This window comes from Typopeltis vanoorti, chromosome 9 (assembly GCF_054136105.1).
Source record: "Typopeltis vanoorti isolate ZY-2024b chromosome 9, IOZ_Tvanoo_1.0, whole genome shotgun sequence".
NCBI lineage: Eukaryota > Metazoa > Arthropoda > Arachnida > Uropygi > Thelyphonidae > Typopeltis > Typopeltis vanoorti.
Window position 1 is genome coordinate 59,078,478 of NC_143557.1, and position 19,513 is coordinate 59,097,990.

General features: G+C 35.1%; 1 protein-coding gene across 8 annotated transcripts in view; it reads right to left on the minus strand.

The window, feature by feature from the left end:
- Positions 1 to 865: 865 nt before the first annotated feature.
- The window catches only part of Cen (cerebellar degeneration-related protein 2-like), a 274,212-nt gene continuing 255,564 nt past the window's right edge, over positions 866 to 19,513 (minus strand). For all 8 annotated transcript variants that reach the window (XM_090397363.1, XM_090397362.1, XM_090397367.1 and 5 more), the window contains 2 exons: positions 5,075 to 5,151; positions 866 to 2,625 (listed from right to left, as the gene is read on the minus strand). In XM_090397363.1, the coding sequence (XP_090253489.1) occupies positions 1,626 to 2,625; positions 5,075 to 5,151 (1,077 nt within the window). In that variant the 3' untranslated portion in view covers positions 866 to 1,625. The remainder of the gene's footprint in view (positions 2,626 to 5,074; positions 5,152 to 19,513) is intronic.

Consider the following 19,513-nt stretch of genomic DNA (forward strand, 5'->3'; position numbering starts at 1 on the left):
TCGCTAACCTGGACAGATATTCTGCAATCATTGGTATCTTCTAAAAACAAAATCACTGCAGAAGGTTGTAGTTCACATGCTGACCTATCTCTGAACAGTAGCACATCATCCTTTTAAGAATACAATTGCTCATTCATAAGTGACTGACAATGATAATGAAAATCTGGAATACAAGAAATAATAGTGGGGGGGGGAGGGGATCCCATCATTAAGAATGACCACACATTCTCAACCAAGAAGCTAATGCAGATGTTTATTTACGTGTTTTTAATCCACTTCCTGATATGTAGTTAATGCATTTTTAACTCCATCTCTTCAGGTTCTGGTGGAAGTAGTTATTTTCATATTGCTTCTCTGACAGAAGACTTGGATCAAAGATTGGCCCAAAGTAAATTGATTTTAAAAAGTTAAGGAAGAGTGCTGCTAATATAATATTAATAAATGATTTGTATTTACCAAACTGAAAGATCAGCTTACCTTGTTCGTGGATCATTATTTGAGAATGTTGCACTTTGGATTCCTGTTTCTGTTTTGGTTTGGTTTATTGTGTTTGTGTTCTCAGACAACTGAATTTATATGATAAAATCAATTCATTTGATTCAAGTCAGTCCAACTTTTAAAAAACAATCACAGAGTTCAATAAACTGTTCAAGGATTATATTTATGTAACATCCCTAGGCAGCTCAAAGACTTTTTTTTTTAACTGATCCCATTCACGAGAGGTTGAGGGACCACACATCACTGCTATGTGTGGGGATGTCAACATTTCAGAGTTGTCATTCTTTTTTTTTTTTTTTTTTTGGTGTAAATTCAAAAAAAAAATATGTTATGGCAATATTACAAATACACATATACCACAAAATGTGACTGAATAATAGATTTATGACAGCTAGTACAGAATACACTATAGCAGGCATGCTCATTTATAACATGCAGAATGTAATACGATGATTATAAACAATGAATGAAATAAAATGAATTCGTTCCATTTGTAATACATGATAATCAGTTTAGCAACACAGAACAGTAACGAAGTTAAGAAATTGTAATGTACAATAATTGTTGCTTCATTTAAAAACCTTTAATTTTTGGTGACATGGAATAAGAGGAAATAAGCCATTGAGTATTTGATTAAACAACTTTAGCAAGAGCACAAACTTTATTTAATGAGAAATAGAAACATCAAGAAAAAATGTCTTGATGAATAGGACAATTTCATACAGTATGTAAAAATTCTTAGTGTAAAACTTTTTTTTGACTTAATAAAGCATTAAAATGGCACAAATGTTTTTACAATGATTGCTACTGTGTAAATTGATAAAATTAGTATCCTTTTAAAAATAATATTAAGTAACTTCAGCAGCTTATAGATTTTTCACAACTTTAAGAATGCATAGATATACAGTTTAAAATATTCCAAAATATTTCAATAAATAAAATTGCACTATGTCACAAAACTTAAACGATTCCATTCATTAGAGAACTTGATGTCAACATATACAAAAAAATTTCAAGACATTAAAATTCAGTTAAAGGATATCTAACACCTTACACATTCATACTTACATCAGCTATTATTACAACATATGATTACAGGGCAACAATGTCCAAATAAAGTCTTAAAACTACTTATTTGTTCGTTGACGTGACCTTCTGACAACCTCAGCATAAGTAAGAACTCCTGGAAGACTTATTCGTGATAGCTCTGAAGATGGTGGTGGTGGAGGTGGAGGCATCTGAATACATTCTCTATATACTGGATGTTTATTTACATTGGAAAATCTTTCCCTATGCCACTTATTTCTTTTAGGTCCATTATGAGATGACTGAGTATGGAATGGTTGCTGTGAAGGAACTCTTGATGAATTCTGTGGAATATTTGGCACCTGGGTATCCTTCTTATCTCGACTTGGGTTACTTGTTGCTGGCATACTCTTTTTCTCCTCCAAATCATCTTTATTTATCAAGCCTGCCTTAATAATATTTAAAGCTTCTCTAGCTCGAGCAGAAAGATTCACAACAGCAAATGTCTCTTCAAATAATTTTCTATATTCTGATGATTTAAATTTTTCTGAAGAAGGTTTAGATGAAATATTGAGAGCCAACATATCCAAAATTTCTGGAACCTCCACTATATCAGTCTGTACACCTTGATCTACGCATGCTCGTTCTGTTTCTGAAAATCCTGAGGACAAAGTTGACCCTCCTTCTGACATCTGAGAAGATGAGTTTATATTCTGTAAATAATGGCTCTGTGAAAGCAATGCAATAGATTCTGAATTTTGCAAGTTTACGTCTGTTTGTTGAGGACAAAGAAGATGATTTTCTTCGTCTAATGATTTTCCATTTAACATAACATTATATTTTGCAAGCAAATTGTTATAATTGGCATCTATATGAGCTTGCAGTTCATTTTCAACAGAAGCCTGGTTGAGTGTATCATTGCTTTCATAAGGTACTACATTTCCTACAGACTGGAGGGATTCCTGGCTCCCATATGCTAAGACACCATTTTTCAGTCTCACCAAGGCTAATTCACTACAATATGATGGCTCTTCTGTTTCAACATCAGAATCTAAAAGAAATGATGAATCTCGCAGTTCACAGTTATGACATTTCTTCCCCCTTAAGGAAATAAAAAAAAAAAAAAAAAAATTAATGTTAACATATCAAAGCTGAAATGTTTTTTCAAGAACAATATTTGTGTCACTTTTTGAAAAAAGTGACAAATATTCAAACACCCATCAACTCTAATCTTTAACTTCAAGGTGAACACTAAAATTTCACGATTAGCTAGATTTTTTTTCTCTCCCCTCCATAACCTCTTGCCCACACATGAACACTGAGGGTTTTGTAACTTTCATGTGTGGGCTTGATATAAAAAAATAAAAAAAAAGCTTTGAAAATGCATTTTATTATAGTTTGTTTGTGGAATGTGTGTTAACAAACTGGCATTATAATGGCTATGGAATGCACTGTTAATATAATTACACATGACATCTTCATAGAGCTTAGGAGTCATTGCAGGTAGGAATATAATAATTGCAATCCATTATATTCCTATCAGTAACTGTATTGTTCTTTGGACAATTTTCTTGTATTGTGTGTGTGTGTTGGGGGGGGGGGGGGGGGCGGTTTCCAGGTAAGGTAGAGATCTTACTACTCTAGCAGAGTGGCTAATTCACCTTCAACAGAAAAAGCATACGGATTCCTCTCATCTTGGCAAGAATTGAACTAATTCTTTTCCAGTTTAAGGGTGCATGGCCCATCATTCTTTCAACTGTATTATGGAAGTGCTAACATATTTGTGTATTCGTTATTCATTGTGAAAATTATGCTGAAAGAGGGCATTGATGAAGCTGTATAGTTTGACTGCCTTGATTAATTTATCAGCTGATTTTTCACTTTTTTTTTTTTTGCTTATTCAAGTGGGCCATTTCAAATGCTATAATCCTCATACCTTAGATTAGACTAATTCATATACTATGTTAAAAAACTATCATTTTGCACAATTCAATAGTTTTATTAGCTATAATAAGATTCTAATTAGACCAACATTTTGATTATCCTGTATATATACACACACAATGAAATGGTAATGAATATGAAGAAAGTGGAATGGGAATAAAAATAAATGCAACAGAGGTAACAATTTTTTGCTGATGATTTGGCATTCATTGCAAAATCAGAAAGAGGGTTACAAATATGATTAAAATACTGATCAAATCTGATCAACATATGAAAGGCCACAAGACCCAAAGTACATTACTGCGTGTGGACAAGAGGTAAAAGGGTTCGCATTTTGTTTGAACAGTTGAAAGTCGTATTCTTTGGAAAAGGTAGAGTAGTGTGACTGTTCCAAAGAACAGAAGTAGATGGAATGAAAGAGTTGAGAACATTTAGAGGCCTATTTTGACACCCTTAGTAGGCAATTCACTACATGACACACACAGTAGAATTTAATTTAGGATAAAGGACGCTTATATTCAGTAAGGTAATTCACTTGTATCTGTGGTAACTGAAGTTTGTTCAGTTAGGTGAATATGATAATATGTAACCCAGAAATGTTTATAAAAGATGTTAATATAATTAAAATATTATATAAATTGCACTTACTACTTCAATGTCACAGTAAGGTTATTATTATGGCTACTCTGTGGAGTCCTTAAACATCATGCCAAGCACTATCCAACATTTGTGCAGTATCTATCATACTTTGTTTTTAACTCATTCATAGTCATGGCACCCACAACAGACTCTGGCAACCTATTCCACTCATTCACCACTCTCCAAGCAAATAAATCTAGTTCTAAACACCCTTACTAACTATATTCTTATTAAGTTTCCAAGGATAGCTCCTAGTTCTCCCACCACTAGACCTGTTCTGAAAATTTGCTCTGTATTAATCTTGTAAAAACCCTTCAGTAATTTGTATACCTCAATCATACCACCTCTTTTCCACCTGTCAATCAATTTCTATAACCTACAATTCTTCAACCTGTTCTCATAAGGTTCATTCCATAGACCTGCTATCATCTGGTCACTTGTCTCTGGATCTTCCCCATCTCTTCCTCATTACTAAGAAATGCAAGTGACCAGATCTGTGCACAGTAGTCAAGATGCAGTATTATCAAGCCCTGATAAAGAGGAATAATAACCTGCTTGTCTCTGTTCCTCTCTTATTATTCTTCAGTAACCAAATAAACCGATGAGCTGCTTTAGCCACTTTTGCTTTGTGCCCTCTATACTTCAACTACTTTTTATGCCACTTCAGGCCTCCAATAAGAGAGGCAGTGGCCTGACATCAAGCAACGAAATTCATCTACCATATAAACACATACATCCATGTCCACAGTGGGATTCTGATCTGCAGCCTGCTGGTTGGAGAGCAGATATGCTAACAACACAGCCAAATAGGCTGGCAATTATTTTATTTTATAATTATCTGAAGTATTTAAGAGATGTTTATAGGTTAAAAGAAATATTACAATTTCCCAAAGAAGGGAAACACACACACTTGTAAATATTTTATTTATGAAAAAGGATAGGGTTGGTAACGAATATTAACACTAACCTTTCTTGTTCTTCATTTTCAAAATCCACCTTCCTTTCAGTGCATGACTCTAGCTGTTGCAACAAACATGCTTTTTCCTGGAAAAAAAAAGAAAGAAAAAGAAGGCATTAATATTTCCCCCAAAAAAGGGAGGAGTAATTTGCTGCCACTTCTAAAAGGCTATTTCTCTGGCCTCTGCAGGCTGGTTAGTGAAGTCAAATATATAGGTCTAGCATTAAAGAAACTTCACCACACCTGCTATAATAATTCTGGTGGCAAGGATCATACTTTGTTATTCATAATGATATTACTTAAGGAAGTTACAATGTACAATATATATTAATTAGAATAACTTAATATTTCAACAGTCAAACTGCAATTATCAGGGAACAATGTGTATGAAGGCACTACATAAAGCCAGTATGACTGAAGCAGAACAACAAAAGGCAAGTAGACAGTCCTAAACAGTTTCCTCCTAGTGGGCTGGGATGGGTGTTCTTGGCTGTTGGACTGATTTTATTTGAGACAGCATAATGCAATCAAATTTGTTTAGGTTTAAGGCTGAGGCAGTTTTCAGGAAAAGTTACATTTAAATTTGCTCCTGTGGTAAGGTAGTCTTTATTCACCATATCTTATGGTGGGCGCCAAGGCATGGTCAGCAAGTCCTGCATGGCAACAGTGGTAGAATTGGATGTAGTCTTTGTGTTTGGCAATTTTTATGTGGGTTATCCTGCTTGTTTAGCTCTAACAGGACAGCATACAACTGCACAGTATGTGGCAGCCCTATGAAAGGTCTCACCGCAACTGGTCTTGGGAGAGCAGATAAGGGATGCCAATTTTTTTTATTATTTTTTTTATATGGTCTGCAAGTAGTTAAAAGGTTGTATCTTTTGAAGAGGATTTTTGCTAGTTTTTTCTGAAGTGTCTTGGATATATAGGATGGTAACAGATTTAGTGTAGTCTGTTATGGAGGGGAAGACAGAATGTGCTTTGGATTTGGTAAGGATCATGGCCATTGGCTAAGGTGTGAATTTGTTAATTTCAGCAGTGAGGACATTATTATTGAAGTTAATCAATTTTGTCATGTTGTACAGAGTTTTAATAATTCCATATTGCTAGGAATGGGAAGGTGTGGATGTTGAAGGCATTTGCCTGTGTGTGTGTGTGTGTGTGTGTGTGTGTGTGTGTGTGTGTGTGTGTGTGTGTGTGTGTGTGTGTGTGTGTGTGTGTGTGTGTGTTGTAAACTGAGAATGCCAAGGATCCATATCAAGGTGCAAATCAAAGTGTAAACGGAGGCTATTTTACTATATTGTGCTATTATAAACATTTCTGGTTATTACTGCTCCATTATGATATTTTCTGTCTTTTATAATATATTTTCCTACTGCGCTCTATATAAAATTATTCTTTAGCTATCCTTTTCTGCGTATCTATTTCCCCTCCTTATACTGTATTAATTTCTTATTCTTCCTGTTATCTGTTACTCTACCTTCCGTGACTACATTATTATACCTGAGAGCACTAGAAATTTATTTTTCGTAACAACTGCACCACCAGTGGTCACGATGTGGTATAAGAATTAGTAGTACTTCCAGTAGGCCTTTAGTTAATCCAAATCCTCTCTTAATTAAATTACAGTTGTGGCTTTCTTTGCGCTCCTTATCATATCTATCATTTAATTCCCCGATAACATGATCGAGTTTATTTGGAAACAGTGCATTGCATATTAAGATCAGGCAGCACTCCTTGGATATAAATAACAAGCATGTTTATTAAATACTAAGTTTGGATATACAATACATATAAAATAGGAAAATTGCTCTTTCTAACTTTAGTTTAAGTTATGATAAATATGACACTTTTATGGCAATTTCCTGCAAATATGCAATAAACTTACAAGCATCACTGTAACTGCAATTATGATTCCTTGTTTAAAATAATTATCACAGAACATAATTTCTATGCAATTCTACAATTAGCAACATAAAACTTTAGGATTCCTTATAATTAATAATTAAACTTTTGGTTCAATCACTTCTTAGGAAATAGCTGTGCTCTGGTCTACACACAATAATTCCAACCATAAATTTGCATCAAATTACTCTCAGACATATATCTAATCACTATAAACTTAATTGCCCATCTTAAATAGTCCTCTTACATCAGATACAAAATTAACATAACAATTAATTCACATTAGTTCTTCCTTTCTTTAGCATACTTCTTCTCAGTTCATTTCAGTCTTCAGATTCTTCTCCATTTCGGGTTTTTGGATTTTCTTTCCTCTCGGAGCACCAGCATATCAGTCAGATCTGTTGGCGGGATTTGGAATGCGATCTCCCGGCGTCTTGAAGCTCGGGCAAAGGGTCTAGCAGTCGGAGCATATGCAGACTCATCAAAGCGGTAGGCATTTGATCCGACTCAGCTTGATTCCTCCATGGTTAATCATTCCTGTTGACCGTCATTTTTGATCGTGGACGTCTGTTGGTGGATCGACCTCCTCTTTCACCTCCTACAGACTTCTCTGTGTTCTAACCATACTGTCGATTCAAGATCCTTGCCTTATATTCAGTCTTCCATGGCACCTTGGGTTAATGATTGAAACCCCTGAATATTTCCTCGTGACTCTCTTGATCTAACATTTCCGCTGACTTCTCTTTTCTTCCCTTTAGTGCATCTTTAATCCATTTTACCGGACTGTGGAACTATGTTTGATTCAGGCCACCCCTTTCTCCACTGACCTTGAAGGTCATCTTAGACTGAACTTGTAAACAAAAGAGCTCTCTTACACTACAATCAGAGCTCTAACATCAAATAACATTCCGATGGCAAGGCATTGCCTTTGGCTTTACCATTTTAGACATTCTTTGTTTATGCGAGCGAGCAAGCTAATTCCCTTTGGGCTTTATACATGGGCTTTCAGTTTCTATTTACAATAACAAGCAAAGTTATTTTTACAAGCTTTCCAGATGTGACCTCTGTAAAAGTCGATGCAATAAAAATGGAGAAAATTTATGCTGCATCAAATTTTACAAAAGTGTCTAAAGAAGGAGAAACTTCTCTTTTTTTGACTGCATATTTGTTACTGCATCACAAAATGAAAAAGGCAGTAATATCAGGAGGGATATTGCATTTATTTTTCTTTGCTCAAGGTAAACTGGATGCTAGTTATTAGGATGTGTTAGGAAGGTATTAAGAGCCTCAGAGCAAAGTGGACACATCTTCTACATAGCAAAGCCAAACTGTAAGTTAATGTCTTACAGGGGTAAAGGCTTTTTTTCTGCAAAGGTCTCCATGAAGTAGTTCATGGTGGGGGGGGGGGGGGGGCATAGCTGTATGGTGGAGACCTGATACAGTAAATCAATGGTATCCAAATTTAATTCTTACAGGTTCAAAACTATATGCTTTTGTGTAGTATTTTCTCATAAATGAGTAGCTCAATTTCATTTTCAAATGGGTTAACCATGGACTTCAGCACTTCAACATGTAGCACTGATGTGCTATAGGTTCCTATACCTCTCGTGTGGGGATAAATTTTTTTTTATTAAAAAAACCTATTAGCTGTACATGTTAAGAAATAGCTTTAATTGTATTAAAAACACAGAAGTAAAACAGATGTACTAATCCAATATTTTGCCCTGCTGCCCCCTTGCTAAGATTTCAGCATTTTGCAGCACCCCCTGCTGTCCCCCTTTGAAGGGGGCAGCAGGGGGTGCTGCAAAATGCTGAAATGTGCAATAATTAATTACTTCCAAGACATTTTTCGTTGTTTTCCATGTTGTTGCTTTCCAAGACATATACTGTTGTTTCCGAGACATTTCAAGTTTTTTGTTGGTAATTTCTGAAGTGGCCCTTTTTAACATTAATAGTATTGAGTGTGTTATAATGTATTTTCCCATATTCTTGTTTACTGACAAAATGTGAAGCTTTTAGCTATGTTAGTGTTGTGTCACAGCTTGGCAAATTATAGGTTATGTTATATTGTGAGGATATAAAGATAAAGATTATTATTTACAAAAATTGCTTTCAAATATGTATGTATGCTTATTTCTGCATATTCCAGAATAGAAATGGCAGATACATCAAAGAAGAAATGTAGGCAGTATAGCATTGAATACCTAAAATATGGATGCATACCAGCAGTTACCAATGTACCTATTATGCGAAAGGGTCTTCTCTAATGAGGCCATGAAGCCTTCCAGAATAATTGAACATTTGAAGAAGGTGCATCCTGAAAGTTAAATAAGAATTTAACTTTCTTTCAATGTCTCTGAGACAAATTTCAAAAGGGACCAACGTCTTCAAGCATGTTTTGCAATGCTTCACAACAAAACACCGATGGTTTGCATGCATCGTACAACATTTCATTATTGACCGCAAAGTCTGGAAAACCACATACGATTGGTGAAGAACTCATCTTGCCAGCTGTTAGTGAGGTTTTGAGTACTGTTTTACATAAGTCATCATACAACATAATTAAGATGATTCCTCTCAGCAACAATTGTTTGCAAAGGTGAGTATATGAAATGGCTGCTAATGTTGAAGAAACATTATGCTGCATATTAAGGCCAACAGACTTTGCATTACAACTGGACGAGTCAACGTTACCAGGGCAATGAATCTTTGCTTTTAGCTTATGTGTGCTTTGTCAAGGAAGAAAGTTTGGTTCAAGAGTTGTTATTTGCAAAGCTACTAGATACATACACTAAAGGGGAGTCAATATTCATGTTGTTGAGCAGTTCTTCAAAGATAGGAAATCCCACTTACTAACATACTTTCTTGTGCAAGTAATGGGGCACCATCAATAATAGGTCGCTACAGTGGGTTTGTTGCCTACTTGAAAAAACAATACCAAATATATTTACCATTCACTGTGTCATTCATTGCCAACATCTGGTTGCAAAAAACCTCAGCGATCGCTTGCACAACTCACTACACACTGTCATTACTGCAGTGAATAACATTAAAGCCCATGTTCTCAATGATAGACTTTTTTGAGAGCTCTGTGATGAAAATGATGAACATTTTGAACGTTTGCTGCTCCATACTGAAGTTCGTTGGCTGTCAAGAGACAACTGTTTGAGGCGGTTTTATGATCTTTTTGATACCGTTATAAGGTTTTTTTTGAAGACAAAAAGGCTTTGCTCAGTGATGAACTCAAAGCTTATTTATGGTGTTGCTTATTTATTAGATATATTTGCAAAATTTAATGAAATTAATTTGCAGCTGCAAGGCAATGATACCAATCTAATCAAGGCCAAATCTTCTATCTCAACATTTATTTCAAAGTTAAATCTGTTGAAGTGAAACCTAGGCCATCATGAGCTCTACCAATTTCCCAGCCTGTCCCAGTTAGATGTGTACAAGTTAAAACGTAGGGTGTAAACTGATGATCTGCAAGTTTACCGTGACTATTTGAACATGCTGCATGAAGATATGACTGAGCGACTTAAGGATGTACTTTCGTTGGAAGTTCCGGATTGGGTAATAAATCCATTTTCTGGTATTGAGAACCATGGAGGAAGAACTAATTGAGCTACAAAATGACTTGGAGCTGAAGTCAAAATTTAAGAAATCTTATCAAGAGTTTTGGTTGCAGAAAGAGATCTATGCTCGCTATCCTTCACTGTGAGAAGTGGTTAAGAAACTCCTTGTTGCATTTCCAACATCATATTTGATGGAACGGGTGTCAGTGAAGTAATGCAACTTTTTTCAAAACAAAGAAATAGACTCCAGATAACTCAATGTGGAGATTTAAGACTCCTGCTAAGTGATATTAAACCAGACATAGGAAAATTGGTATCACTCCATGAAGCCCATCCATCACATTAAGGATTTTCTGAATATTCAAGTCAATAGCTGCTATTGAATAGCATCATAATACAATGTTTTATTAGATTTTAATGTAAAGTTGCTATTAAAGTTAAATGTTTTTTTGGATTTAAAATAAATGTAAATTGTAAATTAATAATTGGTTTTAATAATGTTATTACCATTCCTTGTGGGCTGTGTGAATCACTTTTCTGAATGTAGGGTGAGGATCAGGTAAGGAAGGGGGGGGGGGGGGGCACTGATGATGAGTTTATGGAGTCGAAGGAGTGGTGGCCCGAAAAAGTTTGGGATCCAGTGATTCATATGGATCACATTATGAAGGAAAATGGTATTAAACCTGATATCAAAATTGGATATGTTAATCTCAGATCTTTACGCAGACGATGTTATACTTCTAAAACGAGTGTGGGTTTGCAAGATTCCTTGACTAAATTGAATAACTGTTGTAATAAATCTGAGGATGCTGAAGAGTAAAAGCTGTATACCTGAAAGGAGACCTCCACATAACCTTTAAAGGAATGCAGAGAACCAACCAGGGCTTCTGACTCCTTCTGACGTACAAGCCTCACGTGGTGCACCCTGTTGCCTATCTACCTGGATACTGAACGAATGAGGATTTGAGATTTAGCCGACCAAATTGAATTCTTATTGGCTTAAATCAATATACAAAATGATGGTACAACATGACAAAATTTCATGCCAGCTGAGGCATTGCCCAGTTAAACAAAGCCCCCGTTGTTTTTGCCAGGAAACCAGGGAGAACAGCGAAAAGTCAGCTACTGCAACAAATCTGAAAGCACACCCCAACTCAACATCACCAGAGTTAAAGATCGGTACTATCGACATAAGAAGCCTGAATGGCAAAGAAATGAACCTAGCTGAGGAATTAGATAAGTACCAAATCGACATAATAGGGGTGGCTGAAACAAAAAAGACAAAAACTGGTGAGATCTTTCTGAGCAATAAATACAAAATGTTATATTCAGGCAATGACAATCAAGGAAAAGAAGGGGTAGCCATAGTATTCAACACTAAATACGAGGCTAATCTTCTTGAATGGCAGGCAGTCTCAAGTAGAGTAATATGGACAAATATCAGAATGGGGATGTGGAAAATGAGATTTACTGGAAATATTGGAAAATTCCTCCTCTTCTCTAAAAGTGGAGGAATTTTTTGAGGTTCTAGAGAAAGCTACTGACACAATGAAAAAGGAAAAGTTGGTCCTTGTTGGGGATCTAAATAGCAGAGGAGGAAATGATTGTCAGACATACAAAAATGTTTTGGGAAAATTTGGAGAAAAGAGCAAAGCTAATAATAATGGCAAATACCTGTTGGAAATCTGCTCAGGACATCAACTGGTTATTACTAACACCATGTTCCAACATAAAAATGTGCACAAATTCATATGGAGAGAAGAGGCAAGGAATAAGAAAAGTCTCATTGACTATGTTATTGTTGATAGTGATGTTTTCTCTCTAGTGCAGGACACCAGAGTGTACAGAGGATTTGAAATTGGAAGCGATCACTATTTAGTCTTGAGCAGGATAAAATTGAATTTCATGTTGAAAAGAATAACATGTAAGAAAGTTTTAAAGCGAATAAAAGTTGAGCAGCTCTCAGATGTGAACTGTAGACTAAAATACAGTAAGATTATTGAAAAGGAAAATGAAAGTGTTTGAGAACAGGAATCAATCCTTGGAGATTCAGTGGCAAACTCGGAAGAAAACATTGATTGATTCTGCCAGAGAGGCATATGGTGAGGTTGTGTGCAAGGATAAAAAAAATCAGAACTCCCTGGTGGACACAGGAAGTTAAAGAGGCAGTGAAGGAAAAAGAAGAAAGCATATCAAAAGTTCCTGTCAAATAAGTCAGCTTTTACTCTTACAGAATACAGAGACAAAATCATGGGAGGACTTTGGCAAGAACATAGAAAATAAATATCAAGAAGGTGGTAAGATATTCTGGAGGTTGTTGAAGAAGCTTAGAAATGGTGGAAAGAGTGCTGTAAAAGAGTCAGAGATGATAAAGGTGACATGAAAACAGGAGAAAAAGATATCCTTGAAGTATGGAGTAATTACTTCAAAAAATTGCTAAATGAAACAAGCAGTGATAGCGCAGTGGTAAAAAACACTCAATCTCAATAAGCATACAATCAGGAATACATATCCATGCTTGAAGTAGAAAAAGCCAATAAAGATTGAAATGTGGAAAGGCAGCAGGAGTAGATGATATTCGACCAGAAATGCTGAAGTATGGTGGTATAAAAGTCTTTCTTTCAGTGGCTGCACTGCATGGTTCAGAAGGTCTGGACAGAGGGATGAATTCCTGATGATTGGAGTAGAGCTCTAATAGTACCCATATATAAAAAGGGAAATAAAACTGAATGTGACAATTACAGGAGATATTTCCCTACTGAGTGTGTTCGGGCAAGATTTATGCCAGTACACTTGAGAAATGGTTGAGAAGAATTGTGGAAGAAAAGCTTGGTGAAGAACAAGCTGGATTCAGGCCAAATAGAGGCTGTCAGAATCAGATCTTCACTTTACGACAATTAGTTGAGAAAGCATGGGAATATAACAAAGATCTGTATTTAAGCTTTGTCGATCTGAAAAAGGCATATGACAAGGTGCCAAGAGAGAAGATATTCAATACACTACAGTTATATGGTGTAAATGGGGATTTATATCAAGCAATATTTAGTCTTTATTTGAGTTGCAAGTTAGCAGTTAGAATTGAAGGAAGTACAGGAAGATGGTTTAATGTTAAATCTGGTGTGAGACAAGGATGTACATTATCCCCTCTGTTATTCATTATCTATATGGATCACATTATGAAGGAAAGTGGTATTAAACATGATATCAGAATTGGAGATGTTAATGTCAGCTCTTTGCTTTATGCAGATGATGTTATACTTCTAAATAAATCCACTACAAGTTTGCAAGATTCCCTGACTAAATTGAATAACTGTTATAATAGATATTGTATGAAGGTCAGCAATAAAAAGACAAAGACAATGAAAATACGTGTAAAATCGTTGAAAATGTCAACTGTGTTTTGAATGGGGAATCTGTGGAATAAGTAAAACATTTTGGCTACTTAGGCACGATTCTTAGTGAAGATGGTAAATTAAATATGGAAATAGACAACAGAATCAACAAAGCTGGTATGGTAGGAAGTCAATTGAATAAATTCATATGGAATAAGAGAGAAATTAGTCAGAATACGAAATTAGCTGTATTCAAGACAGCGTTCAAACCAGTTTTAACTTATGGATCTCAGAGTTGGATCAGAAGTAAAACACTTGACCAACTAGATACTGCAGATATGAGAGTCCTGAGAAAGATCAGAGGCGTGAACAGATGGAATCAATGGCAATATCATATTAAAAACTAGGATATTAGGAAAGAATTTGACAGTCAGCATCCAGGAATGCATTAGCAGAGCTAATCTCAGGTGGTATGGTCACTTGAACAGAATGGGCAAGGAAAGATTAGCAAAACAAGTGTTCTCTGACAGGTTGGCAGGAAAACGACCCAGAGGAACACCAAGATATAGGTGGATTGATACGGTACAAAGTGCCTTAGACCAGCACTTCCCAAACTGTGGGCCACGGCCCACTTGGGGGCCGTAGATTTTGTTGAGAGGGCCGTAAAATAATGAAAACAAATTTTAAATGTTTTAAGACAAGTAGATTTGTTTTATTTTAAAAGAAACGTATTTAACTTTTATTATTTATTATTTCTTTTTTGTTATTTTTTATATTTTAATGGAAAAATTCACACATTGGTGTTGGTTCACAAACTTTGCGTCCTGCATATTTCGGCACTTAATGAATATTAATAAATACTGCTTATTCATATTTTTCATTTCAAAGCAGTGGTTAATTGTATTTACTTTGAATGCTCTCCAGAGAAGCTCCAAATCTTTCTGTCCCTTTCATCAGGTGTTCATAATCAGGGACTGTTGATATTGACTTTATATGCATATCAAAACTCGTTTTATATTATGACTGTCATCCGAGCAGGTTTTCTTTACCAATAGAAGTTTCGTATATACTTCACACATGAAAAAAAGCTTAAACAAGTTCATGTGGGGAGATAGTAACTCGCTTGCAGTGGTACACAACATGCCCTCCCTAACAGCCACTATACTGCAGAGGCAATAAAAACAAATACTTTTATTATGCCAGTGAATAAGGTATGAGGAGTCTGTGTAATATATTTCTCAACAAATAGTGCAATTAGAGATAACTGGGATAAAAACACACTAATTAATGAATCGCATATCCCTTCATACAGAAACGATGCTGTATAGACTGAAACAAAACCATATGTTGTATGGTCAAACAGTATCTAACTAAAAACTATTGTTATTAATTAGATGTGTGCGAGTTCGATTTCCCAAGGCAGCAATAAAATTCAACCGAACGTGTTAAAATTCGTAAAAGTGTTGAAACTAAGTAATATATATATATATAATGAATGTTATGGCAGTTTCAAATATGGAATTTGGTTGAAGAGAGTTAGCATTTCAACTCAATTGTCAGCTATGCTTTTATCTTTCGGTTGCACGATCTTTTGTTAATACCGCACCAATCATATGCACGTTTTAATAACCTGCCTTTGCTGTCTGTATCGCGTTAGGCTTAATTACCATAAAGGGAGAAAAGTTGCAAAAAAGAAAAATGTTCCTGGTCCGGTGATTCCCTTATTCAGGTAATATTCACTAATTTCATGTTCAGTCTGTGGTGTGCCAGTATTGGTAAGTGGTGATATTATTTGATCTATTCTACGTTAAAAACTTTAACCCTGAGATGGATAAGTGGCTGATAAAAAATAAAAAAAAAAATTCCTGCAAACAATCAGAAGAAGCAGAAACAGACTCAAAAAAAAAAAAAAAAAAAAAGGACAGTATTTCATATTTTACCAGAACAGCCCGCATCATCTTCAGAACCAAATGGTAAGAGGCAAAAAATATAATATATGCATTTTGATTTTTGCAATATTCGCTGTGTATGTTTTGTATTGAATATAAATACAATAAATATTATAATAATATATCTCTCTATCACGATTTTTTTTTCGAGGGGGGGGACCGTGAAATATTTTAATTTTTGCAAAGGGGGCCCTGACATCCAGAAGTTTGGGAAGCACTGCCTTAGACGATAGAAATAAGCTCTGATAATGTCTATCCCCTATCTTGACAAGTAACAGAATGATTTGGAGGAAAATTGTAGATAGGAAGTTAGTAATGATGTCAATTTTTCATGTAGTACTATCATATCCTGTACACCCCTTGAGGGTACATATCAGGAATTTGATGATGATAAATTTGGTATGAAAATCAGCAGTAGCACGACAAAGACAATGCAGACGCATTGAAGATTAACACTGCAATGTGAATGGAGAACCTATAGCACAAGTAAAATATTTCAGCTACTTAGGCACAATTTTTAGTGAAGATGGCAAATTAAATATGGAAATAAACAACAGAATCAACAAAGCTAGTATGTTAATAAGTCCATTGAATTAATTTACGTGGAATAAAAGAGACATTAGTCAAACACTAAATTAACTGTATATAAGACAGTGTTCCATATTTTAACTTATGGATCTGAGAGCTGGGTTAGAAATAAAACACTTGACCAGAGACTAAAGACCATAGATATGAGAGTCCTGTGAAAGATTAGAGGTGTGAATAGATGCCTTCAATGGCAATATCATATTGAAACCAAGATATTAGGAAAGAACTTGACTTTGTTAGCATCCAGAGCTAATCTCATGTAGTATGATCACTTAAACAGAATGGGAGAGGAAAGATTAGCAAAACAAGTGTTCTCTACCAGGTTGGCAGGAAAAAGACCTAGATTAAGACCAAGATATATGTGGATTGATACAGTAAAAAGTGCCTTACAAGACAGAAATATAAGATCTGATAATGTTGGAGTCTTGACAGGTAACAGATTGATTTGGAGGAAAACTGCAGATAGGAAGCTAGTGAAGATGTAAATGTTTCAAGTACTACAGTGGTTGCCAAAGTGGTCGATATTGACCCCCAGGGGTCGATATAACATTGTTTGGAGTCAATTCGGACTCAGAGGTCGAGAGAAAAATATAAGACATCATTGTATGGGTAATATTTAATTCGGTTAACTTGGATTACATCCATCCTGAATGACAACGCAATTAAGAGTGAATCGTAGGAACAGTGATATGAATAAGACCGGGTGATTATAGTTACAATAGTTACGGAGACCAATCAAGTACGCCAAAATGACGTATTTACCAATAAACGGATGTTTGTGGTTCCTGCCTGGCCGGTGCGGCGGGAGCGAGATGGCAACACATGCACGGTTGCTTATTTACTTATACTTACACGTATTCAATCCCAGTCTCATTTTTGCCATCGACATACAGGTGAGTGTTAGTGTTCTAAAATTCATCAACATACGTATTATAATTCAATCATTATTCATTCACGAATTAAACTTTTCTATGTTGAAGAATTCAGAAGGGCTGGCAGTGATATAAATACCAGTAGTTTATTAATACCAGTATATTAATATCATTAGTAATACCAGTGATATTACTAGTGATAGTAATAGTAGTAGTAATAGTAATATAATAATATATACTATATTATACATACAATAAGCACTGTAATTATGAAATAAACAATCTAAAAACTCACATAAGCATCTTTTTCGCTTGTCCTATTATAATTACATAATAGTAAAATAGAGGGGGTCGATAAAACGTCAAGAAACTCTTGAAGGGGTCGACGGTCAAAGAAGTTTGGCGACCCCTGATGTAGTATATCATCAGGAATTTGATGCTAACCACACTAGATGCATTTATGATTTAGTTTTCTTTCTTACACATATATGGTGATAGTTCCCTGTGAGAAAAGAAATTGGTTTACTTTACTAGAAATGAAAGTATGTTGACGGATACTTTCTCTAAGTTTCTAAGACATCTGCTGTGCTATTTGCAAGAGATTCTGATAATGAATCAGATGACGAATATGTTGAATTTTTTTTAGATGTATGTGTCGACAGCAATGTTAATATATCATTGGAGAGTTCTGACAGTGATGAAGACAGTTGTGGTTTGTCCAAAGCTAGATGGTGCCATATACTGGCTGGATCAGTATGTTTATGCCATCTTTACTTTTCTTTCACAGGAACACATGGTATTTCAAGACTGAGCAATTACTTACAGGGTATCCCCTGTAAATAATTGCTCATTGGAACTGTTTGAATTATATTTTGATGAAGATATAATGAACATTTTAGTTGAAGAAACAAACAACAAAGCTATGCAGTTCGGTACCATTACAACCCTCAAAAGTTTTTCTTGTTGTTTTCATTGGAAAGACAGACACCCAATGAACTGAAGGTGTGTTTTTAGTAGTATTACTGCTTTAAAGCATGGTGCAGAAATTAGAAATAAAATGGCAATGGTCTAAGAAAAGGATGATTGAGACAACATTTTTTTCAGAAGTGCTGTCTGAATGTAGGTATTTCTTGATAATGAAATTTTTACTTTGCCGACAAGGATTCTGATTATCCGAATCAAAAAGGCTTTTCTTGGACACTCAAAAGAGAAGTTCCAGGAAGTTTATACACCAGAACAAGACATTTGTGTCAATGAAAGCCTTATTTTATACAAGGGCTGACTTGGTTGGAAACAGTACATGCCGCTGAAGCACTCTCTTTTCAGTTTGAAATGAAACCTACCAAACCCTGAGGGCTAAGAACCCAATCAGAATCACAGGAAGGCAATTTAAAGAATATATATATCCCCTACTGCAAAGCAAGCAGAGCCAAGAAGAAAAGTGCTGTTTATTGCACAAGATCAGTTTTAGGAAAGATGGTTTGCAAAGAAATTAATTTGTGGTGCCCCAATTGCCAGGTTGGGTTGTGTGCTTCACCATGCTTTAAAATTTACCATATTATTTGAAATTTCTGAAGAAATGTCAGTATATATGTAGGTTATTATAGCTAATAAAATAATTAGCTAATATAATAATTTATTAGCTAAATAGTATTTTTTTTTAGTAAATCATGGACAGTTTTTGTATAAAAATTGCAAATGGACCTAGTTAATCATGATGTAGTTATAAAAAAAAAAAAAAAAAAAAAAAAAAAAAAAAAAAAAAAAAAAAAACACACTTCGGGTAAAGTACCTGAAACTGGAACTTAACAGTCAAAGTGTTAAACAGATCCAACGGTCTGTCTATCCCCTACTTTGTGGGAGATAGGAGAGATTAGTTGATTTACAAGTTAGGAAAATACTGACTTTTTAAAATTATCTTACATTAGCTACTTAGGTGGCACTTTTTAGAAATGTCTGTTGATGTTTATAATTGTGATTCTGTGATCTTGTACTGACGATGCCTATGATGCTTTGGCGAGAATTCTATGCTAGTAGTTTTTTTTTTTTTTTTACGTGCGTCCTCTGGTGTTATGATTCTTTTTGATATGCTAACTCACTGTATTTCATTAGTGAAACAAATTTAAGGTTATTATTGTTCTTAGTAGCTGGTCACTTGCATAGGTAAATGACCAGCTGTCTTCATATTCTGTGACTTTGCAGACATCAAAAAACTACCAGCTCTGGTACCCTT